At 51.5% G+C, this 26,999-nt stretch overlaps 1 protein-coding gene across 4 annotated transcripts in view; it reads left to right on the forward strand.

Annotated features, from left to right (window-relative positions):
- Window positions 1–26,999, forward strand: part of LOC146789998 (putative RNA-binding protein Luc7-like 1) — a 183,268-nt gene that overhangs the window by 82,376 nt on the left and 73,893 nt on the right. For all 4 annotated transcript variants that reach the window (XM_085628318.1, XM_085628320.1, XM_085628317.1 and 1 more), the window contains one exon: window positions 1,686–1,765. In XM_085628318.1, coding sequence (XP_085484444.1) covers window positions 1,686–1,765 — 80 coding nt within the window. The remainder of the gene's footprint in view (window positions 1–1,685; window positions 1,766–26,999) is intronic.

The following is a 26,999-nucleotide window of genomic DNA, read 5'->3' on the forward strand; positions in this document are numbered from 1 at the left end:
GTGTTGGATGTTGAAAAGTCTTGCTAGTAGATTCATTCCGGCTGGAGTAGAGTACGGGACTCCAGTACGCCTTGCTGCCACTCCTGCCCATAGTTCTGGAGATGAGCTGGACCAATCTAGCCCAAGTTGTGACTCTGGATTGGACAAGGAGTGTGCATTACCTGGGACTTTTGGGCATGAGTGTCTATCCTTCTATCCTACTTTCACTTCAGTAGGATCTTCTGTGGCAGAGGCTGGGCTCACAATCTTCCCCTCCATTCGTCGAGATTGAGCAACAGCAGTTGACTGCTTTAGATCTACCACATGAGGAGAATGCCATCCTTGCTCCTAGGCATCCGTCTACACTGGGCACAGAAAAATACTGTCTGGAGCTTGCAGGACTGAGCCCTTGTAAGCCAAAACATCAGATGTTTTATTTGTTTGGTCTATGACCCAGCAAAACCTTGCTTTGGGCACTTTTTAAAGCTGTCAGTTCTTTTGGCCATTGTGTTTGCCACACGATCTGTCCTTGTTTATACAACCTGTTGTGTATTAAATTAATGGTTTTGTGTAAAGGTCCCTTCCAAACCTTTTTGGATGCCAAAGTGGGACGTTAATTTTATTTTAAAATGTTTTTCATGTGTACTTCCCTTTAACCGATGCATACCTTCTTGCTGCTTCTACTAATTCTAAATACGGTCTTCCTTATTGCAATCACTTAAGCTCGTCGCATTTATGAACACCAGGCACTAGCGGAGCAATGAGGACTTGGGTGCCTTTTTTCTCGTAATTCGTGACTCTGGGCAATGCTTCAGTTTCCTAGCGTTCTTTGCCCTTCCTCGCCCATCAAAAGAGGTGAGGCTTCGTTGGTGGAACCTCAAACAAGTTTTAAGCTTTGACATCACTTGTACCAAGAACCATAGAGTACAATTGGCTTTGCATTAGGATCTGGTATTAATTTCCCAAAAAGCAGCCCAAAAGGTACGGCAAGCCCGTTCTCCAGGGTTAAGACTGCCACTACTGCATTGGCTCGAGGAGTGCCTGTCTTGAACGCCTGTTAGGAAGCGACATGTGCATCTTTGCACACATTCACACGTTCCTCCAGTAGCTCTTGGCCCACTTCTCAGACCCTCCAGGTTTGGGAGGTGGCACTTTGATGAATTCGTGGGTAGAATTAGTCTACAAAAGAAGTTGTTACCTACCTTTTGTAACGCTCTTAATATTGAATACACTTTACTGCAGCCCTGGTCTGTGGGTGGTCTTTTTACCATCTGAAAAGGTCTCAGATTGGAGACCTGCACACTTGCAACAATTGTTTTGTGCTTTGTGTCCGGCGCACTGAAATTCGAGCAAGAAACTGACATTGGCGTGCACAGCTCAGTCACTTCCTGGATGGAATGGAGCCAACGTTGAGCCTCGGTGCCACCTAGTGGCGTTTGGGAGCACTGCTCTGAGAACGTTTTGAATCCAGTGTGGTATGTGGGGAATATTTTAAAGTTGAGGTATCTGCTTTTCGGGTCCTCTAGAAGGAGCATTACTAATCAACTACCTTCTGTTCTGAGTAGCTGCTTATGCGCCGTCTAAAATATATCTAACTTTCTAGACAGGTTTGTAGTCCATTTAAGTTGTATTCTAATATTAGTTACATTTCATATGTCCCATTTTTCCCAAACCTGTGATTAACTTGTACTCTATTACAATTGTAGAAAGCGGTGGCGGAAAAGCAGGCAAAACGCAATCAGGAACGTTTGAAGAGAAGAGAGCGGGAAGAGAGGGGAAGTAGAAGGTCAGTTAATTCAGCTTATTAAGTTAAGTCATGTCATTTGATCTTTGAGACTGAAATTGTTGGCCAATCATTGTAGATTGTAAAACATTCTTTTTCTTCCCTTCTTTTTGTGAGTTTTTGAAGATCAGCCCAAATGATGTGGCATGAGATGCACGCAAGTACCTTTTAGCTTGGTGAGATTGCTTCATCTGAGCGAGACGTTCATGTCTGCATTCAGTGGTGAGGCATATAGACGAACACAACTAAGTATCCCTTCTAGAACCAGGGTGTTTCCTTCTAGAGAGAGGGTTTGAGGATTTTCTTTTAGATATCACCGTACTAGGTTTTTGCAGCGTGAATCTTTCTGGATTCACTATGCTGTGCATTATTCCGCGATCTTGTGGTTGGGTCCGGATTCGTAGTCTTTTCTTTGTTTTTTTTTTTTTTTTTTTTTTGTAGCCCAGGTGGGCGTCGACGTCCACCATTTAGTGCACCTCCCGTGACGTCGTCGTGCTTCCTGCGGAAGTCCCACCTTTGGGGCGCCATCTTCAGATTCTTTTTTCCGCCGTTGGGTCTGGATCGTCATCGGGAAGCTCCAGAAGTTCACTCGGAGGAAGAAGGAAGAAAAGCGAGTTTCATCGATAGAATCAAGAGAAGACATCAGGAAAGAACAGATTTCGACAGGAACGCGAAGAAAGAAGACCAGCGAGCCTTTTTCTTCGACAACCTTGGAGAATGCACGCTCAGAGACCCTGAGCGAAATGGACAAGACGCCATTCAAGTTCTGCCCAAACTGCCACCACAAGTTCGCGCAGAAAGACCTGCATCCGGTCTGCAACCTCTGCCTACCGGTGGATCATCAGAGTATCGACTGCAACGCCTGCTCAGTCTTCGCGCCGAAGACACTCAGGGTGAGAGAGAGGCAGAGGAGAGCCAACGCCAACATGGAGGGCCAAGGAAAACCCCCGACACTCTACGCGCTGGGCCTCGACACGGACGACGAGGACAACGTCGCCGAGGCAGCCAAAAACTTCACGGTCGTAGAGACCGACAAGAAGAAAGAAGACTAGGTAAGAGAATCGTCGAGCGCAAATCAAAAAACACCTCAAACACGAGGGTGACTCGAGAAAAACTGAGTCAAGGTCCACGAAGGGAGCCCCGGCGCCGAAAACTTCGACGTCCAAAGGGGGAACTTCGGACAAAAGGCCCAGCGGATCCTTACAAAAGGACTCCCTGGCGCAGAAAGACGCCGAAAGGCAAGGGTCGTCGAAATCATCCCATGAAACGGGCCGATCGACGCAGAAAGAACGTTCGACGTCGACGCAAGTTTCATCGAAAAGGCCCGCGGTCGACGCCGAAAGCATCTCCGAAATGGAGAAAAAGAGGCGGCTCGAGGCCGAAATGGAGAACATCCTTCAAAGGAAGAAGGAGTTCGACGCCAGGATGAAGGAATTCAAGACTCCAACGGTTTCATCGGCGGACGTCGTCGAAGTCGAGGAGGAGTTCGACGCCGAAGGGCTGACAAGGGACCTCGAAGAGGAAGAGGAGCCCTATTATGAGGAAGAAGCCGAGGAAGAAGACCAACAATCGTTCTTCGAATCGGCGACATCTACCGGCAACGACGTCGAATGGCAAGATCTCGACACCGAAAACCCGGAGGAGGCCGTGGACACGTACCCCTCGAGGCCTTCGCCACCAGACGACATCGGGGTGTACAATATGGTGGTGAAGAGCGCAGCAATGGCCTTCGGCGTCAAGCTCGACGAGGAGAGGCCGAAAGCAGATTTTCTCGTCGAAACACTGCTCCCCATCCAGACTAGGAGCCAGTTCCTCCCCATGCTACAAAGCGTGATGAACCAGGGGAGAGAAGCCTTCAAGGAGCCTGCCACCTGTCGGTCGATCACGCCCAGGACAGAGAAAAAGTATAAACACTCCTCCCTGGACCCACCTTACATCAAGGGTAGCGTCACCGCAGACTCCATCATTGCCTCCACGGCCAGGAGAAGGGCCAACGTGCCAGCAACCTCGGGCCCACCTCCAGATAAAGAGAGCAGGAGAATCGACCTCACAGGCAGAAAGGTCGAGAGGAACGCCGCAATGCACTGGCGCATGGCGAATTCAAATGCACTCCTAAATAGACACCAGTACCAACACTGGGATGAAATGGGGGAGCTAGTAAAGCACCTCCCCGAAGAATACCGCCAGAGAGCCTCTCACCTGGTAGATGAAGGCAAGAACATCGCCAACTCCTGTATAAAGACGGCGTTGGATGGGGCAGAGACTTCAGCAAGACTCATGGCCATAGGGGTCACAGAAAGGAGGCATGCATGGCTAAGAATCTCGGGATTCAAACCGGAAGTGCAGAACAACATCCTGGGCACTCCCTTCAACGGAGAGACACTGTTCGGAGCAACGGTGGACGAGAAGCTCACCCAGCTCAAGAAGGAGAACGAGACAGCGAGGTCCATGGGGGCCCTGCAGCTGAGGGGAATGAGACGAGGAAATCCCTCGAGGAGACCCTACGGTAGGGGTGGAAGCCAACAGGGGACGTCGCACCAGGCGTTCCAACAAGGTCAGCAGGGCGAAGGTCACGGACAAAGTCAGCAGAAGCAAGGCTGGCAATATCAACCTCGGGGCCAGTCCTTTCGAGGGAGAGGGAACGGACGTGGCCAAAGGAGGAGAGGGGGCGATCAGCCCTCCTCGAAGTGACTCAGCACGCAAGAAGACGCCCACCCTCGTCAGGCCCCCAAGGGTGAGGCGCAAAAAGGTGTCATCAGGGGGAAGAGAAGATCCAAGAGCCTACGAGCATACGTCACCGGTAGGCGGAAGGCTGAGGTTCTACCTTCAGGAGTGGCGGCGCATAACCACAGACAAGTGGATACGGAACATCGTGCAGTACGGATACTGCGTAGACTTGGAGAAAAGACCTCCAAACAGAAAGCCGAAGGGAAGACAGAGATCGGCCCAAGAACTGGCAATACTCAGAGAAGAAACACGGAAACTCCTGCAAAAGGGAGCCATAGAGACAGTGCCGTTCAGGGAACGCAACAAAGGGGTCTACTCAAACTACTTCGTGGTTCCGAAGGTAGACGGAGACCTCAGACCCATACTGGACCTCCGGTACCTAAACAAGTTCGTCAAAACACAAAGGTTCAAAATGACTTCACTGCAGGAGGTACTGCCACAGATAAGAGAAGGGGACTTCATGGTCACCGTGGACCTCAAGGATGCCTACCTTCACATCCCAATAAACAGAAGGCACAAGGGCCTTCTAAGATTCAACATCGAACAGGAACACTACCAGTTCACAACCCTGGCCTTCGGATTAAAATCAGCGCCAAGGGTCTTTACAAAATGCCTGTCGGCGGTAGCGGCACACCTACGAAAGCAGGGCATACACGTATACCCCTACTTGGACGACGGGCTGGTCAAGGCAAACTCACGCGAGAAGTGCGAGAGGCACGCAAAACGCGTAACGGACACCCTCACAAATCTGGGATTTTCCATCCACTGGGGAAAATCATCGCTGGAACCGGAGCAGGTAAAGATTTTCCTGGGGGCACAGATCAACTCCCTCAACAGTACAGTAGTGCCCAGCGACAGGAGGACAGATGCCCTACTGAAGGAGACGCAGCTCTACCAGAAGGGGCGAGCTCTGACAGTGAGGGCGGTGAGCAAGATGATGGGGATGATGGCGTCCTGTATCCAGCTGGTGCCGAATGTACGCCTGCACATGAGACCATTCCAGGAATGGCTGCAACAGCAATGGTCACAAGCAAACGGAAGTTGGGAGGATCTAGTGGTTGTTACGCACGCAGTGCAGGAGGAGATAACTTGGTGGAACAGAGACAACATAACAACAGGGAGAAGCCTGACACCACCAAGCCCAACAGTGACCATTACCACGGACGCATCGCAGATGGGATGGGGAGCGCACATGGACAACCTCAGAGTGAGGGGTCTATGGGCTCCGGCAGACGCGGTCCGCCACATCAACTACCTCGAGTTGAAAACAATACTGCTAGCCCTGAAGGCATTCCAGAGACACCTGTGCGGGCAGAGGGTGTTGGTGCAGACAGACAACACCACGGCGATGTTCTACATCAACAAACAAGGGGGGACACAGTCGTTTCCCCTCTCATCCCTAGCTCAGGAGATTTGGAGATGGGCCATACCTCTCAGGATAGATCTACTGGCAATTCACCTACCGGGGAAGGACAATGTGGAGGCAGACTGGCTGAGCAGGCAGACCTCAGCATCGCACGAGTGGGAGCTCAATGGCCAGGAAACGGAGAAACTCTTCCGGAGATGGGGGACTCCCACAATAGACCTTTTTGCAACACGCCACAATGCAAAATGCCAAAGCTTCGCGTCCAGGCAACCAGATCAGCAATCCAAGGGAAATGCCCTATGGATAAGCTGGTCGAGGACATTTGCCTACGCCTTTCCACCGATACCCCTGTTGCACAGAGTGCTCGACAAGTGCAGAACCAGCAACATGACTCTGATCCTGGTGGCCCCACAGTGGGCGAGGCAGACATGGTTCTCACAGATTCAAGAAATGGCGCAAGGCAATCCGTACAGGTTCGAGCGAAGAAAAGACCTGCTCTCAATGCAAAACGGGGAGGTCCTGCACCCAGAGCCAGAGACCCTCAACCTAGCAGCATGGCTCCTGAAGACCTAGAGTTCGCACACCTAAGGTTACCTCAGAGCACTATGCGAGTGCTACGGGAGGCAAGGAAACCTACTACAAGAAAGTGCTACAGCGCAAAGTGGAAGAGATTCACGGTGTGGTGCAGGAAGAAGGGCCTGCACAACAGAATGACAAGAGACTCAACGGTGCTGAGGTACCTCACACACCTTCTAAAGAGTAACCTCTGCTCGAGCTCCCTAAGGGTGCACCTAGCAGCGATCGTTGCCTACACCAGAGGTGAGAAGGGTGGAAGTTTCTTCAGCTCGCAGGTGGTGAAGAGATTCATGGAGGGAGCCAAAAGAATGGCACCCCCGAAAAGGTTGCCGCCGCCGGCATGGAATTTAAACGTGGTTCTGACGGAGCTCATGAAGGCGCCGTTTGAACCCATTCACAAGGCCAATCTACAAATGTTGACGATGAAGACTGCCTTTCTAGTGGCCATAACCTCACTACGCAGAGTGAGCGAGCTTCAAGCACTAACGCTACAGGAGCCCTACATTCAAATTCACAAGGACAGGGTAGTCCTGAGGACGGACCCACACTTCATGCCCAAGGTAGTGTCGGCGTTTCACATAAATCAGAGTATACAGATACCGAGTTTCTTCCAAAACCAGACTACAAATGCAGAAAAGGCCCTGCACACCCTCGATGCCAGAAGAGCGGTGATGCACTACATTGAAAGAACCAAAGAACTCAGGAAGTCGAAGCAGCTGTTTGTGTCCTTTGCTACTAGCTTCATGGGTAGACCAGTGACCAAGGGCACCATCGCTAGGTGGATTGCCCTCACTATCCAATTCTGTCACAAACAGGCTGGACAGGAGCTAACGGAGGGGCCACAAGCTCACTCCACAAGGAAGAAGGGGGCCACAGTTGCCTTCCTGGCAAACACGCCCATCCAAGACATTTGTCTCGCGGCAACTTGGGCATCTGTGCACACGTTCACAAAGCACTACTGCGTGGACATTCAAATGAATAAGGAAGCACAGGTCGGACAGAAGGTGCTACAACACATTTTCAACGACCAGCGATCATCTTCCACCCAGCCACCACAAAAATAGGAAAACCGCTACAAAATCTATGCACAGCATAGTGAATCCAGAAAGATTCACGCTGCAAAACGAAAAGTTTCTTACCTGTCGGTGTAGTTTTGCAGCTTGAAGATCTTTCTGGATTCACTAGCGAACCCACCCACCTCCGCCAGGAAGATGAGGCTGGAGGAAGAGGGGGTGAAATGGATAGGATCAAAAAAGTGGATACGTACAGAAATATGGACAAAGGGATTAATCAATCGCCTAGGGTTAAAAAAAAAAAAAAAAAACAGGGAAAAAAGAACCCGAAGATGGCGCCCCAAAGGTGGGACTTCCGCAGGAAGCACGACGACGTCACGGGAGGTGCACCAAATGGTGGACGTCGACGCCCACCTGGGCTACAAAAAAAAAAAAAAAAAAAAAGACTACGAATCCGGACCCAACCACAAGATCGCGGAATAATGCACAGCATAGTGAATCCAGAAAGATCTTCAAGCTGCAAAACTACACCGACAGGTAAGAAACTTTTCGTTCTACGCCAGTCTTACCCCGACACACTGTTGTGGGTGAGAAGGGAAAGAGACACTTTTCTTATTATAGCCCTCACTCTAATAGTGACCTGCTTTATCATCGGCTCACCCCAACTCCTTAAAGTCGGGTGGGCTCAACCATATTTCAGGTAGCCCTTATGAAGATATTGTGTATGGGGTGGGCGTAACGTTTAAAGATAAAATTCCTCACCCAATCCAAAAGTATCCTTTATTAGTGGAGAGGGAGGCCAGGTTAAAAATGGTAGTATGGCTAGAGGATGTAATGGTCTTATGATCCTAAACTAGACACCAACATGTTTCAGCCCTTTCTATTGGCCTAAAGATGGTCCTGGGCTTTTGTCAGGGTGGGATGCGAATAAGTCACTTCCCCCAAAGACGTGAGTGCCAAAGTGGGAATGCAATGTTCGAGGCATGTGGGCTGCTGAATTCATATCTGTGCATAGATCGCCGCCTAGTGTTGGGTCCGGATGTTTGCACGTTGTTGTCCTGGAAGAGTCTTCGAAGTATCCTTGGATAGGTGACTCCTCCCATGGACTACAGTGCGCATGGGCATCCTCTCCATCCTCAGATTGTTTTTTTCCGCCATTGGGTTCGGATGTGCTATCTTAGCTCAAGTTAGGAAAAACTTTTGTCGAGGCCACAAGGCCTTTAGTTCGCGTCGGTACTGTTTATCGATCGGGTTTCGATACTTTTTGTTAGTTTACTAACTTTCAGCACCGACTTTGTTCGCATTTGCCTGTCCATCGACTCTACTTCGACGATGGAATCCAGGACGCCATTCAAAAGGTGTCCGGTATGCAATGCGAAGTACCCACACATCGACGTCCATCCGGTGTGCAACAAATGCCTTTCGCCGGACCACGACGAATCGACATGTATGGCCTGTGCCCGGTTCCGTTCAAAGAAGACTCTGCGGAATCGTCGAGCGGCGAGGCTCGAAGCGCAGCACGCGGCACCGGCCCCAGCTGACATCTTCGACGAGGCTGACGACGTCGAAGAAGTAGAAGTCTTACCCTCCAGTCCCGTTTCCGAACACGAACACGAACCCGGATCGGACGAGGCCGACGAGTCACTCTTCCACAGAGGTGAAGACGACACCGAGGTAGGAGACGACGAGGAGGCCTTAGGAGCCGAAGAGAGTAGCTCCGATGATGAACAAGGCCTACCTGTTCAGACCGAAATTTCACCAGCGCCACAGACTATGGCTCCGGTCGAGGGATCGCCTTCGGGCCTTACCCGAGACCTATCACGCAGTCCTTCGGCCCCGCCCTCGGGCCCGGCCTCGGACGTTCAGCGGCAGCCATTACCGCTTAAGCCAGCTGGTTTCCCTTCCACGAAACCGAAACCGAAAGCTGCTCAGGTTCCTACGAAACCGAAACTGAAAGTGGCGCTAGTCGGATCGAGGCCTTCAACACCTTCGACGCCAGCGCACCGGGTCGGCACCGACCGCACCAAGAGAGACTTCGGTGCCGAACTCGAGACGGGCGACATGGGAGTCGACAAACGGAGGAAGGTCATCGGCGCCGACAAACCTGCCCGGTTACCGGCGTCGACGCCACCGACACCGAGGGCCGTCCCGCCTGCTACGCCTCGCAGCACTCCCTCGACGACACCAAAACCTCACGTGTCGAAGACGTCGACGGTGATCTCCGCACCTCGACTCGATGCGCCACGGGCGCAGAAGATATCTGCAGCCGCCTCGACGACCCTGGCGGGGGCCACGACCTCTAAGGCGCCCCGAGTACGGCCTGGCGCGATGCCAGGCTGCAGATCCAAGGACGCCCTCCAGGACCCGTCGGGTTCCGGTTCGGCTCCGGCGGTTTCGTCGGTGCCGACCAGCATTACCTTCGGCTTGCCTCCACCCACAATCCCGAAGGCGTTTCAACTCAGGACACAGGTCACCAAAACTGCGGTTACACCTGTCGAGCCGTCTCCGTCACACGTCATCGACGCCGACACTGGCAGGATGATTCTCCACGGCCGAAGGATAACTTCGGAACCGCCATTGGAACCTTTCAGGATCCCGCTAAAGAGGAAGCTGCCTGTGGACTCAGAACCTCTCCTGTATGAACCCTTCTATTCACCCTACCAGGATCCACACCGGGCCTCCCCCACACGCTCCGACACGGATGCATTGGGGGACTACTTGGATGAACAAGTCCCCTACCATGTGGACACGGACCCTGATGACCAGCAGGACCCTGACCAAACTTGGGGCGACCCTGCAGACCCCAGTGCACCTCTTGATGCACAGGACACACAACTATATGGGCCAAAAACATCACCCACAGAGGATACTGCGGCGTTCAACGCTCTGATTGAACGTGCGGCAAACAACCATGATGTACAGCTTCACTCTGATATCATCGAAGATGACTTTCTAATGGACACCTTTGCATCCTCAGAAAGACATGTAAAGACTCTGCCAATGTTGAAGGGGGTCCTCAAGCCAGCCACTGACATTTTCAAGGAACCCACCAGGGCACGAGTGATAAACCCCAGGATCGATAAAAAATACAGATCAGCACCTGGGGATCCTACTTACATCAGAGGCCAATTACCACTCGACTCCATCGTTGTGGCGAATGCCCGCAAGAGGGCACACTCGCAGACAACGGGTGACGCTCCTCCCCCGGACAAAGAGTCCAAGGTGCTAGAGACCTCCGGCAAGCGAGTTGCCGCACAAGCTGCAAACATATGGCGCATAGCTAACACTCAAGCGCTCCTCGCTCGCTACGATAGAGCGCACTATGACACACTGGAGCAACTTCTTCAGCACCTCCCTGACCCCTACAAAGAAGGTGCAGAAATCCTTATCAGAGAGGGACAGCTACTCACAAATGCTGCCATTAAATGTGCACTAGACGCTGCAGACACGGCTGCCAGGGCCATCAACACTAGCGTCATCCTACGACGTCACGCCTGGCTACGTATCTCAGGATTCAAGCCTGAGGTACAAAACAATATACTTAATCAGCCCGTCAACCCCGACTTTTTGTTCGGACCTGAGGTTGACACCACCCTCGAGAAGATAAAAAAGGACACGGACACTGCAAAGTCCATGGGCGCCCTACAAACTCAGTCCTTTCGGAGCGGCTCCTTTCGTCGCCCCGGAAACAAGGGGGCAGGTAGAGGACAGGGGTCACAACAAACATATAACAAGGGTAATACGCAGACCACCTACGATAAGAACACCCGAGGTGGCTATCGTGGCTCCAGTACCAAGGGCAGAGGACGTGGCTACGGCAACACCAGGTCCTCCCCCAAGAACAAGCAGTGACGCCCTCTCCCTTCCTCCCGACCACATAACACCTGTCGGGGGAAGGCTACAACGGTTCCTGTCCACGTGGAACTCCATCACCACGGACAGGTGGGTCAAAGATATTATAAAACACGGTTACTGTCTGGAGTTAACTTCCACTCCACCCACAATACCACCAAGAAACCGTCCTATGTCCTCAGAGCACTTAACGCTCTTACAGCAAGAGGTAGAAAGTATGCTTCTAAAAGGCGCTATCGAGCTCGTACCCATCCACGAGCAGGGCACGGGGGTTTACTCCCTCTACTTCTTAATTCCAAAAAAGGACGGGTCGCTCAGGCCTATATTAGACCTGAGACCCCTGAACCAGTACATTCTTTCAGAGCACTTTCACATGCTCACTCTACAGCAAGTCCTTCCGCTTCTCAAGCAGGGAGACTTCCTAGCATCACTGGACCTCAAGGATGCGTACTTCCACATACCCATCCACCCCTCACACAAAAAATACCTCAGGTTTACTGTTCAGGGACAGCACTATCAGTTCAAAGTCCTTCCCTTCGGCGTGACAACAGCGCCCAGGGTTTTCACGAAGTGCCTAGCTACGGTGGCAGCACACTTACGGAGGCAGCATATACACGTCTACCCCTACCTAGACGACTGGCTCGTTCAAGCGAAGTCGGCCCAGCAATGTGCAAGCCATATGTCCCGCACCATTCACCTTCTTCACAGTCTGGGATTCTCACTAAATTACCCAAAGTCCCATCTCCAGCCCGCACACGTACAACAGTACCTGGGCGCGACTATAGACACTCTGGCGGCCTCAGCTCAGCCAAGTTTAGTGAGGATCAACAGCATACAACTGCTGATCTCCAAGTTCAAACCCAATCACTCGCTTCCAGCGCGAGTGTTTATGCAGTTGATAGGCATGATGGCCTCCTGCATCTTCATAGTCCCGCACGCGAGATTACATATGCGCCCACTTCAGGAGTGCCTAGCACGTCAGTGGAATCAGGCTCAAGGACAGTTGAAAGACCTAGTGTTGGTGAGCGGTCGGGCATACAACTCTCTGCATTGGTGGAATCCACAAAACCTTTGCAAGGGGCGACCGTTCCAAGAGCCTGTTCCACAAATAGTACTGACAGCGGACGCGTCTCTCCAGGGATGGGGAGCTCATGTACTACACTACACAGTGCAGGGACTATGGACGACACAACAGAAGAAGATGCACATCAACCTTCTGGAACTGATGGCAATCTTCCTGGCCATGAAGGCTTTCAAAGTACATCTGTGCAACAAGGTCGTGTTGATCCGGACGGACAACATGACCGCAATGTACTACATACAGAAACAGGGAGGGACACACTCTCCACAGTTGTCTCATCTGGCTCAGAGCATGTGGAAGTGGGCCATTCAGAGGAACATGTTCCTCATGGCAGAACACCTCCCCGGCAAGGACAACCAGATGGCGGATCTGCTCAGCAGACACAGCCACCAGATGCACGAGTGGGAGTTACACCCATCAGTACTCCAACCGTACTTCCAGCAGTGGGGTCACCCAGAGATAGACCTATTCGCGACAAGCGAAAACGCAAAATGCCAAAGCTTCGCCGCCAGATTCCCACATCCGCAGTCGCAGGGCAATGCGATATGGATGAACTGGTCCGGCAGATTTGCGTACGCTTTTCCCCCAGCACCGTTGATACCGCTGGTGGCTCGCAAACTCCGACAACACTCCCTGACACTCGTCCTAGTTGCTCCCACGTGGGCACGCCAGCCGTGGTACACCACCTTCCTCGAACTTTCCGTGGTACCGCATCAAAGGCTGCGGATCAAACCCGCGCATTTGACGCAGAACCATGGAGAGGTTCAGCACCCAGATCCGCAACAGCTGAACCTGGCGATCTGGCTCCTGAAGTCCTAGAGTTTGGCTATCTCAATCTGCCACCTGACTGCATGGACATCATCAAGGAGGCCAGGAGACCCACTACAAGAGCTTGCTATGCAGCCAAATGGAAAAGGTTCGTCATTTATTGCGGTAATAATGACATTAACCCGCTGGACGCATCCATCCACGACATCATATGTTACCTCTTACACCTATACCGATGCAATCTGGCGTACACCTCTATACGTGTCCATTTGACCGCAATATCAGCCTATCTGCAAACCAGGCAGCACCTCTCTCTATTCAGAGTGCCTGCCATCAAAGCATTCTTGGAAGGACTCAAACGAGTCATTCCACCTAGTCACCCACCGGCTCCAATGTGGAACCTCAACTTGGTCCTCACACGCCTGATGGGTCCACCCTTTGAACCTCTACACTCATGCGAGATTCAATTCCTTACCTGGAAAGTAGCCTTCCTGGTAGCGATCACTTCCCTAAGAAGAGTTAGTGAACTCCAGGCACTAACCGTTCAAGAGCCATTTATTCAGGTTCACGCCAACAGGGTCGTACTACGTACCAACCCCAAATTCATGCCCAAAGTAATATCGCAGTTCCACATGAACCAGACTATTGAACTGCCCGTTTTCTTCCAAAACCCACAAACTGTTGCAGAGCGGGCATTACATACACTAGATGTACGGAGGGCCCTCATGTACTACATCGACAGGACTAAACCCTTCAGGAAGACAAAACAACTATTCGTTGCCTTTGCCCCACACCACAAAGGTAACGCCATCTCCAAAGCAGGGATAGCCAGATGGATAGTTAAGTGTATTCAAATCTGTTATCAAAAGGCAAAACGCACATTAACTATTCCACCACGAGCCCACTCAACACGCAAGTTGGGGGCTTCCATGGCCTTCCTAGGAAATATTCCCCTGCATGATATATGCAGAGCAGCCACATGGTCCACTACACACACATTTACAAAACACTATTGCGTAGATGTGCAGTCAAAACAGCAGGCAGCTGTAGGACAGGCTGTTCTCAAAACACTTTTTCAGACCGCTGCAGCTGGCACGGGTAGCCGCCGCCAATAGAGGGCACTGCTATGTATTCTATGCACAGATATGAATTCAGCAGCCCACATGCCTCGAACTGAATATGCTACTTACCAGTGTGCATCTGTTCTTGGCATGTAGGGCTGCTGACATTCATATCGCCCTCCCTCCTCCCCGGCGCCTGTCGCAGCTGCAGCTCTCAGAATTATTGCAAGCATGGTCATCACTTTCTGTATCTACTCCATCACTGCCACAATGGCGAAAAACAATCTGAGGATGGAGAGGATGCCCATGCGCACTGTAGTCCATGGGAGGAGTCACCTATCCAAGGATACTTCGAAGACTCTTCCAGGACAACAACGTGCAAACATCCGGACCCAACACTAGGCGGCGATCTATGCACAGATATGAATGTCAGCAGCCCTACATGCCAAGAACAGATGCACACTGGTAAGTAGCATATTCATTATGTCACACTGCAGGATTATTTGGAACAAGTCTGATACTTGCCGCTGTTTTCTTGAAGGGAATTACCCCACATTAACTGGGTATCCACTCCCAACGGGGGCATGAGGGGGAGGCCTTGTATTCATTCATCATATAGAGCCATTGACATTGACCCCCAGTTTGTAATAATCCGAGATGCATTGTAGGTATGCATGTTATAACGCTGCTCGTATAATTGTTTCATAACAAAAGATGCTTCTGTGGACTCTTTTTAGAAATAAATGCCTTAAGGAGGAACAATGCTGCACTAAAGATTTTTGCTAATTAATCCATATGCAGCCTACCTAATAAATATGCACAATTCCTGTATTCTAGTGCAACATATATCGCGTTTACTATCCCTGATGGGGCGTTAGTGTTTTTGTGCAACATAGCACTTAGTGAAAGGAACAATGGAGGTATGCACAGACTGACCCCTGCCATTTGACTGGTTGTGTTCAGGAAGTAAGAAGGATAAGTTACTTACCTGTAATCCCAGTTATTTTCCAGGGCTATACGCCTCAGTTATAAGCACTGAATAGAGTAGATTGACCCATAAAAGTCCCAGTGTAGTGGGAGGGGTGTAGGGACCTACCTCCGGTCTCATAAGAGAAGGAGTGGGAATGGGGTGCCTATGTTCAGTCCCTAAAACCCAAATTGGCAAACCCTGGCCACATGTCAGCCCTTGGTAAATGGTACCCAGGACCTTGTGACCAGGGAAGGCCTCTAAGGGCTGCAGCACTTATTGTCCACCCTTAGAGGCCCTGTACCCTAACACAAACACACTGCCCTTGGAGGCTGAGTGTCTGGGTACAAGACAAAACAAAGTCGACATTGCACACATCCCTGTGTGCCATGCCCACAACCTACACTGCCCTGGCATGCATCAGCCACCCCTCTAGCTAGGTGCCCTATGCCAGTGGTGTGGGCACAGGAGCATGAGCCCTGTGCCCCTACACTACCCAGGTCCATTCTTGGGCAGTGCTGCCATTTAAGAGTATATGGTGCTGGGAGCTTGTCAAACACTAACTCCACAGCACCATGATGGCAACACTGAAGACTGCGAAGTTTGGTATCAAACTTCTCAGCACATTAAACCCGCACTGATGCCAGTGTGGGATTTAATATACAATGCACGACAGAGGGCATCTTAGAGATGCCCCCTGAACCTAACCTACAATCCACGTCTGGTCTGAGGGGCTGCCTAGGCTGTCACACAGCAGACATGTTACTGGACCCCTGGGTAGAGAGCCATCCGCTCTCCTGGGCCTGCAACAATGCACATCCTGGGCGAGGTGCTAGGTGTCCTCCCCCAGGATGGGCAGGGGAAGCTTCAGAGGCATGCCGCCTTTGTGAGCTTCTCCAGGCCACGTGCTGTACTCAGCAACTGGCCCCTACTGGTTCTAAACACCCACTCTGGCGGGGAGACTGGCCGGAAACCCCAAGGAAGGACAGGGGGTGTGCCAGCCTCTGCCAACCCCACACCTCAGGTGGAGGAGGCGAGGTGAAACACATCCTCGGGCTCTCGCCATCTTGAAGATGGGGAGCCCTGCCCAATCGGGACTAGGCCACTGCCCCCCTCCCACAGGAGAGTGGCAGGATAGGGGGTGTACCCACCCAGGACAGGGACCCAGTGGTCCCTGCCCTTTACCTACCTGTAAGGCCCCTAAATGTAGTATTTAGGGGCACCCTGAACCTTCCTTCCTCAGAGTCCAAAACAGGAAAGAAGATCGAGAAGAAAGAAGACCTGCCGTGCAGCTGCTAAGAGGAAGACACCAACTGCTTTGGCCCCAGCCATACCTGCCTGTTGACCCTCGAACCTGCTCCTGTGAAATCCCGGCACCTCCTGTGGCCAGCAACCTCACAAACCCCGGAGGACCTGGCTACCTTGTGACTCTGAGCACCTGGGACTCCCAGGAGCAGTGGCTCTGCTCAAAGCAAGTATCTAACCCCTGGCATTAGCCCGGAACCGCGAACCCTGCACACTCTGCACCCGTCAAGCCTGGCCTGTGCTGGAGTGGACAAAGACCCTGAGGGCGCCCCCCCGGCGACTGTGACCCCGAATCCGGCACCCAAGGACTCACCTCGACGCTCGTGACGATGCCTGCAGCCTCAGAACCAGGGACCCCCAACCACGATCAACAGAGGGTAAGATTTCCTGACACCAAAAGACACCCCTGCGGCCCCCTGTGCCCGACTCCTGGGTACCTACCTATCCTCCAACTACCGAACTTACCTCTTGAAGTGGTGGTCTCACCTGAAGAATCTTCGTCCCCCAGCTTGCAGCCTTTGTTCGTCCTTGAGCTTTTCCATTGTAATCCATTTAGCGCCCGAAGGCTCAAAAGCACCCTGCACCCAGCCCGAGTGGCCCTGGCAGTGCAACTTCTACGCCTAACGACTTCCCCATTTGCCCTGAGCAAGTGACCAGGAGCCCAGCTCCCACAGCTGCGTGGCCTGCTAGTCAGCAGCCACCAACCAAGGCCCCCCTGCCTCCCACAGGATAACATTTGGCCTAACTAACTCTGCACCCAGCCGCCCCAGTGCCGCTGAGGGTGTAACAGCTATACTTACTTGACCCTGGGAGACCCCCGAGTCTATGCCCAGAATCTCAACTCTGCCAGTCGAGTACTTACCCAAAAGCCGATAACTCACTTTTCTTCCATAGATAACATTGGCTGGTTTCACTTGAAAATTCTTTTAAGTGTGCAGTTTCTAAACTTTAAAATTCACCTAAAATCAACCGAGTAACGAAAACTGAAATACCCACCTGTTATTAGGAGAGATCCCCGTGCTGCATCTTGGTGTCCAGCAGTGACCCTGAAAAGTACTTACGACCGTACTTACCACTAACTCAATTTTCTCCCATTGGAAACCATTGACTGTTTTTCTGAGAAATTTCTTCTAAGTGTCGATTTTTGCAAACTACAAATATTCTTTAAAAATCGTACCAACTGTGAAAACGTAATTACTTACCTGTTTTAGATAGATGTCCCAGTACTGAGCCTAGGAGCCCAGCACTGGATTACAAAAGTAACAAGAACATACTTTACTCGTAATTTGAATTTTCTTCCATAGGATACCATTGACTGTTTTTCTGTGAAATTTCTTCTAAAAGTGTCGATTTTGCAAAACTTTTATAAATATTCCTTTAAAATTGCCTGTGTAACTTAAACGCAGTTTCTCAACTGCTTACAGGTGGTACACTCGTGCTGGATCCAGGATCCAACTCTGACCTAGAAAAAGTAACAATAACCTTACTTAACCTGCTAAGTGATATTCCTCCCATAGGATAACATTGGTAATTTGATTAGAAAAGGTTTCGAAGTGTCAACTTTTAAAATGGCAAAATATTGCTTAAAAATCAATCACAACAGTAACTAAAACGTATTTACTCGTTTCCAAGAACTGTTGCAGGACTGAATCTAGGATCCAGTCCTGGAGTTAGAAAAGTAATCCTGAAAGTAATCAATTGCATATAACTTAAAATTCCCATTGAGCTCAATGTATTATTGTGTTGCCTATTGCAACAAACTGTAACTAGTGCATTCCAAGTCAATTGCCTCTTGCAAAGTATTTAACTAAAGCATCTCATTCTGAGAAAGTATATTTTGATACCTATTGTTGGTTCTAAAATAAAACAACCATATATTTTTATGTACAATCCATTGGCCTAGAGTTCAGTTCTTGAGTGTGTGAATTCATTTGCTGACGGTGTGTACAACAAATGCTTTACACTGTCCTCTGATACTGCCTTACTGCTCGACCAAGCTACAACTTGAGAGTAAGGTTATATCTAACTTTACCTCTGCCAAACCTCTGGGGGGCTGTGGACTCTGTACACACTGTACCTATTTGGGAACAGTATATACAGAGCCACTTTCCTACATGCACCTCCTGGTTAGAGGTGCCAAGCCTTCTCCCCCAGGATGGGCAGGGTCCACGAAGGGGAAGCTTCAAAGGCTTGCTGCCTTTGAGCTACTCCAGCCATTTGCTGCTTTCAGCAATTGGCCCCCACCAGTTCTGACCCCACCTTTGGGTGGGAGAATCTGCGGGAAAACAAAGTGAGAAAGGGAGGAGTGCCTACTGTTGCCAATCACACCCCTCAGGTGGGGCAGGTGAGGAGAAGCACAACTCTGTCCCTGCTGTCTTGTAGATGGGGAGACCCAGCCAGAGAGAGGCAAAAGCCCCCCTCCCGCTGGAGGGTAGCACAATGGGGGGGGTACCCAACCAAAGTAAGGGACCCATTGGTCCCGACCTTTTCTCACCTGTAGCGCCCCTAAATCTAGTTATTAGGGGCAGCCCCGAACCTTGCCTCCACAGACAAACTACCAGAAGAAGAGAAGGATCGAAGAAGCAGTGCTGAACTAAGAGGAGTAGGACGCCCACTGACTTGGCCCGAGCCGATCCATCCTGTCCCCACCTTTCACTGCTCCAGCGAAATCCCGGTGTGTCCTCCAGCCAGCAGCCCTCAAGGATCTGAAGTACCTGCCCTGCCTTCCAAACCTAAGACTTTGTCTCCCGTGAGTACCGGATTTGCTTACCAACAGACTCTGGCTCCGGCCAAATACACGAGTCTTCACCCGACGCCAACAGCCTAAGTTAGTGGCCCAACATCACAAGGAGGTCTCCCCTGTGATCCTGACCTGAGATGTGATCTCTTATCCGGTGTCGAATCTCCAAACAATGCCTGCAGCCCCTTTCTGGGAATTACTCCTTCCCCAACCGGAGGTGGTAAGAAAATGTGACGCCTAAAGACACTCCTGCACCCGACATCTCACGGCCTTGGGTGGCCCAACTGACTGTCTCCCAGCATCCCCAGGCATCCCAACTTACCTCTCCAACTGGTGGTCGCCTCCAGAAGATCTTAGTCCCTGAGCATGCAGTCTTTGTTGCAACCGGAGAATCCTCATTGAAACCAACAGGGCACCGGATGCGAAACCAGCACCCAGCAGCCCCTGCGCAGCTGTGGGTGTACTTTGGGTGCTAACTTGGACTCCCCCCCCCCCCCCCCCCCCCCCTTTGCCCTGAGCCTAACACTAGGAGCTTTGCTCCTACAACTTGTGGCCTGCCAGTGAGCAGCCACCAACCCGAGGCCCCCTCTCCCCCACTGGGTAACATTAAGCCTCAGCACTCTACACCCGGCTGTCCTAGTGCCGCTCAGGGTGCTCAGAGTGCATCCATGACCCTGGGGGGGGGGGAAAAATCTTGATTCTAACCCCTGGAATTAAACTCCCAAACTTAAGTACTTACCTTGAAACCGATAACCTCATTTTCTCCCCTAGGACTGCATTGACTGCTTTCTTGCGAAAAAATTTGTGTGGAGTTTGTTTTGCATGAAAACTTTAAAAACTGCTTTACTTAAATTTTTCTCTAGGAAATTTCCCAGTGTTATATCTAGGCATATCACACTGAGTTATGTTAAAAGCATACTTTATAGAGCCCGCGGCTACTCCCTGGAGTGTCCCCGCGCGGAGTAGAAAAAGTAATCCATAAAGTAATCTGAAAAGTAATCTAACGGTAGTTCTGTAGTAGGGGATCTCTGTGTATAGTCATAATCTATGAATAGTCCCGCCCATGTGCGGGGACCCCGGAGCAATCAAAAATATCTCTTAAGCTGTCCTGCATTTGCAAACCTGCAAAGACACTTAAGAGACAGACAAAATAATACAGCCTAATTACAATATGGCTGCACTGGCCAGCACTTCCTCTGAAGTGAACACAAAAGCCAAAATAAAGTTTAAATGTCATTTTTATTCACATCTGACATGTTCCTTTATTATCTCACACTCCCTTCACCAAAATCCCTTTAAACAATAGAGAGGCAGGGGTGGACAGACAAGCCCTATAGGCTGTCATTATGTGTCTGCTAAAGGGATACCGTGCCTTTAAGAAACTCTCCAGAGACCCCCGGTATCCCAGGATGCACAGCCAAAGCAAGTTACTTTCAGTTCTTTTTTCCGGCTCCTGCTAGCAGGACCCTGGAGCATTAGCTCTTCATTTTTTGAGCTTTTATTCATTTTGAGTGATTTTTTTTCTGGATTTGAAGTTTCATTCGACGTCTTTGGCCTTTCTCTACATTCTGCTGCGGTTTTTTGGCAGAATTTCTGCAGTTTGCTTGCCTCTATAGAATCGGACAAGTGCTTTGACTGCGGTAGGACATAAAGGCCAAAGCTGAAGCTCACAGAGTTTGTCTTCTGTGCTTGCCTGTGTCTTATGTCTTTGACACCTGTTTAGGCTTCTTCTTCAGCCCCTGGGTAAGGAGAGGGTAGGTCCTCTACCACGTCCCATGCTGTGGCCTCGGGGGCTTTCCCCAGTAGGAACGCGCCTGCAGTATGGCGCGTTTTCCGGTCAGCATCGAGGACGGCGACGTCGAGAGCAGGTATGACGCCAATGCTCTCCGTCGACCCAAGAAAAGGCCCACGTCAAGGAGGCTGCTTAGCCATGACGTCGAGAGCCATGACGTCGAGAGCCATGACGTCGAGAGCCATGACGTCGAGAGCCATGACGTCGAGAGCCATGACGTCGAGAGCCATGACGTCGAGAGCCATGACGTCGAGAGCCATGGCGTCGAGAGCCATGGCGTCGAGAGCCATGGCGTCGAGAGCCATGGCGTCGAGAGCCATGGCGTCGAGAGCCATGGCGTCGAGAGCCATGGCGTCGAGAGCCATGGCGTCGAGAGCCATGGCGTCGAGAGCCATGGCGTCGAGAGCCATGGCGTCGAGAGCCATGGCGTCGAGAGCCATGGCGTCGAGAGCCATGGCGTCGCTGTTTGACTGGACGCCGCTGCATGGCTGGACGCCGCTGCATGGCTGGACGCCGCTGCATGGCTGGACGCCGCTGCATGGCTGGACGCCGCTGCATGGCTGGACGCCGCTGCATGGCTGGACGCCGCTGCATGGCTGGACGCCGCTGCATGGCTGGACGCCGCTGCATGGCTGGACGCCGCTGCATGGCTGGACGCCGCTGCATGGCTGGACGCCGCTGCATGGCTGGACGCCGCTGCATGGCTGGACGCCGAGACGACGATGCTTGGCGTCAAGGTGCAGAAGGAGGTTCGACACCGCTGTGGTGGTGCCGTCGCAGTGCTGATGACGTCGCAGTAATGGTGAGGTCATGGGTGACGTCGAGGGGTCATTACTGGCGCTCGAGGTCTAGGTCCTGTTCTGGACCTCGCTCTGTTGTGGGCCTATCATCATAGGCGGGGACTTCGTTTTCCCGTCCGCGTCGACTCTCGACGCTGAGCTGGCGCCGAGAGACCCTTCGGAGTCTGGGGCTACTTACACGTGGTCCGCTCGGAAGCGCGGGACTTTGGTCCCTTCGCTTAGCAGTGTCTGCGTACCGGCTCACCATCTTGGTCGCCTCCTGCTCCGCCCCCACGGGTGATACCACGGGGATGCCGCAGAATTCTCTCCGGCTCATCTCCTACTCACCGGGGGGCCTGTGGCGCCTCGGCCGGAGAACCCCCCCCCCCCTCCGTGGAATCTTGATGTCCCTAGCACGAGGTCTCGTGTGGGGGCGGCGGTCCCATGGAATCCGCTGTCTTCCATAAGGTCCCGTCGTCACCGTTATGGAAGTTCTCGGGTCAGGCATGCCAGGGATGCCTCTTACATGAATAGGGAGAGGTGCTCTCCTGTTCTTACGAACCTCTGGCTGGGCCGTTGTGGTGATCCCTGTGTGCGTTCCTTCACCGACGTGTGGATCTCCTGCCCAGAGACAGGGATAGTCTACAGGGCATGATGGTTGCGGATATATATATATATATATATTCTTAGGCTCTGCAGCAGATATTTCGCTTCAGGCGCATCCCGGGTTTGCCGTGGGTTTGTTCTACGGCGACATTCTTGTCTTCGACGGAATCTCTGCAGCCTGCGGCGCAGCAGTGTGTTTCTACTCTCCTTGTCTGCCGCAACTCTTGTGCTCCCATGCGGATAGCGAGGTGGCCCGCATGAAGGCCAAGGCTGAGGCTTTGACGGTTGGGAGGGGCAGGGAGAGCGGCTTAAGGCCGTCCGTCCTCTCCAGTGGCGTTATGCCTCCCAGATTTTGTTTCTGCGGTCTCGGGCCGCCATTGAGTCATTTTGGGGCTCACTGCCGTGCGACTCTTCCGGTTTCCCTCCAGCGCTCCCTCCACCTCAATCGCGCTCTGTGCGCGAGTTGTAGAAGGAGGCCACCGCCATCTTCCAGTAAAGGAAGATAGACTCGGCTCCTCTGGGACGTACTGGAAAGGGATGGTACTCACTGTTCCTTCTAGCGTGCAAGGGAGACATGACCGAGTTTGGACCCATGTTCGGCGGGCGACAAGCCGACTCGTGGGATCAAAGAGTAGTACATTCCGGTGGAGGTGTCTGCATTAGGTTTCCCCTCAACCTCCTCAGGGTGACTGACTATGCAGCGGGGAAAATATCGCGAGTTCCTGTTTTTCACAGTGGGCAACGGCCATTATCATTGCTTTGTGCCTCCTTTCGGCCTGCAGCCGACACCTCGGAATGTTCCATACGCTAGGCCGTGGTGGCTGCGCATATGAGAGTCACAGTGGCTTTGTCTATCCGTTTCTGAACGGCTGGTTGATCAAGGCAGCTACTTTCAGGTAGCGCGCCTGCATTTCACTTGGACTCTCTCTCTTACTTCGTTTGGGCCTCCGCACCGACCTCACGAGGTCTGTCGTGACTCATCGGCTGTGTGCCCTTCGGAGGGGAGACGCTCTTCGATCCTTCGTAGGGCTCGAGTTCTTGTATTATTACCCTCCCCCCCCCCCCCCTCCCCCCCCCTCCCGACGGTGGGGCAGGTCTCGTCTCTGACGATTGGTTGGTCAGGGCACACTCCTTCTCAGAAGCGCAAGCGCACTCCCTCCAGACGTGCGTTCTCTTGAACAAGCTGGGGTGGCACGTCACCATGTCCAAGTCGGTCCCGGCGCCGTTCCAGTGCATATAGTACGTGGCGGCCTCCATCTCTACGCTGTCAGTAAGCGTGTCTCCTTCGGAGGAAAGACGATGGTCACTCCTTCGGTAGGCTCAGGCCCTTGTAACCGCTCCATCGGAGGGGCTTGTGACGACGAGATTCGGCTGTCTCTGCATGCTCTTCAGTCGCTGCAGTGGTGGTGTTCGGGGGACAATCTCCTCAGTCGGGCCCTCTTCACAGGGGGTATGGTCGCAGACGGAGATGACTTACCACATCAATCTTTTGGGAAACTCAGAGCAGTACCCTTGGCCCTGAAGGCGTTCCATCCCTCCTTCAAGGCAGACTCCCTGCTCGTTCAGACGGACAATCCTACTTCCATGTATTGCATCTACAAGCAGGGGGGCTCCCGTTCACGCATGCTGTCTCGGGAGGCGCAGGCCATCTGGTATTGGCTGGTGACCAGGAACCTACCGATCACGGCTACCCGTTTGCTGGGAGTGCAGAATGCCCAAGCCGTTGCGCTCAGCAGGCTCGTTCAGGAGAATCACGAGTGGGTGCTAAACGGCGACGTGCTGATAGACGTCTTCGCAGAGTGGGGCGCTCCGGAAGAGGCTGCGACTTCGCGTCCAGGTACTTCCGACCAGGGACGCTGGGGAAAGCTCTCTGGATTAGCTGGTCTAACGGCTTTCTCTACGCCTTTCCACCCTTTCCCCTGATATCGGCGGTGCTGATCGAGCTGTCGCGATCCAGAGCCAGGATGATCCTGTTGGCTCTGGAGGGGTCGAGGCACTGGTGGTTCACCGACCTTCTTCACCGGTCTGTTATTCCGCACAGGCGCCTGCCATGTCGGCCGGACCTTCTCACGAGGTTCGGATGACAGATGGTTCCCCCAATCTCTCGTCCTGGAGTTTGGCAGCCTGGCTCCTGAGTTAGTGCGATATGGACACTTGAATCTGCCTCGGGACTGTATGGGTATACTGAAAGAGGCAGAGACCGTCTACGAGAAATTCTTATGCCTATAAGTGGAAGAGATTTTGCTTATGGTGCAGGGCAAAGGACGTTGACCCTACATCCTGTAGAGAAGATGTTATTCTGCCTTATCTGCTGCAGTTGGCTCACTCTGGGCTTAATTTTCAGTCTATCAGGGTTCGTCTCGCAGCTTTGACTGCGTATAGAAAGGGCCCTTCCCAAACCTCATTTTTCCAAATGCCTGTGGTTACAGATTTTTTGGAAGGTTTGCGTAAGGTGTTCCCCCCCCTGTTAGACGACCTTCTCCACCATGGGAGTTGAATGTGGTGTTGTCCAGATTATTGAGGGAGCCTTTTGAGCCTTTTCATAATGCCTCCTTGCAGGATTTGTACTGGAAGGCTGTTTTTCCTTGTGGCGATTACATCAGCCAGGTGAGTAAGTGAGATTCAGGCTCTGTGTTGTCAAGAGCCGTATACTGTATTCCATGCTTCTAAAGTGGTAATGCGTACTCATCCTAAGTTTTTACCTAAAGTGATATCTGATTTCCATGTGAATCAAATGATAACTTTGCCTACGTTTTTTCAGCATCCCTTCTCTCCGGCGGAGAGGTCTCTGCGTTCACTTGCTGTGCGTAGGGTGTTGACCTTCTATCTTGATAAGACAAAAGGCATCCGCAGGTCGGATCCACTGTTTGTGAATTATGGTTCGGTAAGAACTGGTCTAGCTACCTCAACACGGTCCCTCTCCGGATGGATTGTGTCCTGTATTCAGCTTTGTTATCAGAAAGCTAATAAGACGTTAGGGGGTAAGCCTACAGCACATTCGACTAGAGGCAAAGCAGCGACTACAGCTTTGCTTAGGAATGTTCCAATTGCTGACATTTGTAAGGCTGCCACCTGGAAGTCGGTCCATACGTTTTCAAAGCATTACTGCCTGGATTCTGATGCTAGGGCAGATGCGCAGGTTGGACAGGCTTCGCTGAGGAATTTGTTTGCACAGTAATTTGTTAGTGTTTGGTTTTTTACTCCACCGCTGTTTGTTGGTTGGGGATGGGCTTGCCATTCTATTCATAGATTATGACTATACACAGAGATCCCCTACTACAGGAGGAGTAGTTTCTTACCTGTAACTCCAGTTCTGTAGTAGGGGTATCTCTGTTATAGTCATAAGCGACCCTCCCTCCTCCCCGGTGGAGTAAACTGTCAGTACCAGGCCTGTTGTTATACACCTTCAAAAAGAACTGAAAGTAACTTGCTTTGGCTGTGCATCCTGGGATACCGGGGGTCTCTGGAGAGTTTCTTAAAGGCACGGTATCCCTTTAGCAGACACAAAATGACAGCCTATAGGGCTTGTCTGTCCACCCCTGCCTCTCTATTGTTTAAAGGGATTTTGGTGAAGGGAGTGTGAGATAATAAAGGAACATGTCAGATGTGAATAAAAATGACATTTAAACTTTATTTTGGCTTTTGTGTTCACTTCAGAGGAAGTGCTGGCCAGTGCAGCCATATTGTAATTAGGCTGTATTATTTTGTCTGTCTCTTAAGTGTCTTTGCAGGTTTGCAAATGCAGGACAGCTTAAGAGATATTTTTGATTGCTCCGGGGTCCCCGCACATGGGCGGGACTATTCATAGATTATGACTATAACAGATACCCCTACTACAGAACTGGAGTTACAGGTAAGAAACTACTCCTTTCCACTGTAGTAAAAAGATTTACAAACCTGTAACAAAGACCTTTTCATTCAGCTTGCTTGTATTGTTGAACTTGCCTTAAAGTACAGTTTACACTAAACCTGTGTCCGGCTTGCTTGGTTCTAGAAATTAAATATAACTAAGTATTTTTTTTTTTTTACAAACAAATTGGTCCAAGTTAAGTCTCTGCGTGTGTGACATAACTTGGTTCCTGAGGAGTGTGTACAACATTCTTAATACTACCCTCTGATAAAGCCTTACTGTTCACCCACACTACCACAGAGTAAGGTTCTATCTACTTTTACCTCTGCCCACCTTTGGGGTGCCACTGGACTTTGTGCACGCTATACCTCATTTTGGTGTAGTGTATAGAGAGCTGGCTTCTTTCAATTTGCTAAGAAGCAACACCCTGAGGGCGTGCGTGCTCATTCCACCATTGCTATGTCTGTGACCGCTGTAATAGCTTGCAGAGTTCCCGTCCTGGACATCAGGCAGCTACATGAGCATCTCTGCACACATTTACCAAGCACTTTGCTCGTTCGGTCTTGAATGACTTCCTGGTTTTATTCGGTTTCATAGACCCTTCTCCGTTGCAGCATTGCTTGGGAATCTATTCTAAGGTTAGGAATCTGCGACACTGTAGCTAGCCACAGATTACTTACCAACTCTCCCATTCTCCACACCCAGCAAATTCGTTAGTTTAAGGATCACCCCTCTAAAAGCCTTAGAAATTTAT

Source organism: Triturus cristatus, chromosome 10 (assembly GCF_964204655.1).
Source record: "Triturus cristatus chromosome 10, aTriCri1.1, whole genome shotgun sequence".
NCBI lineage: Eukaryota > Metazoa > Chordata > Amphibia > Caudata > Salamandridae > Triturus > Triturus cristatus.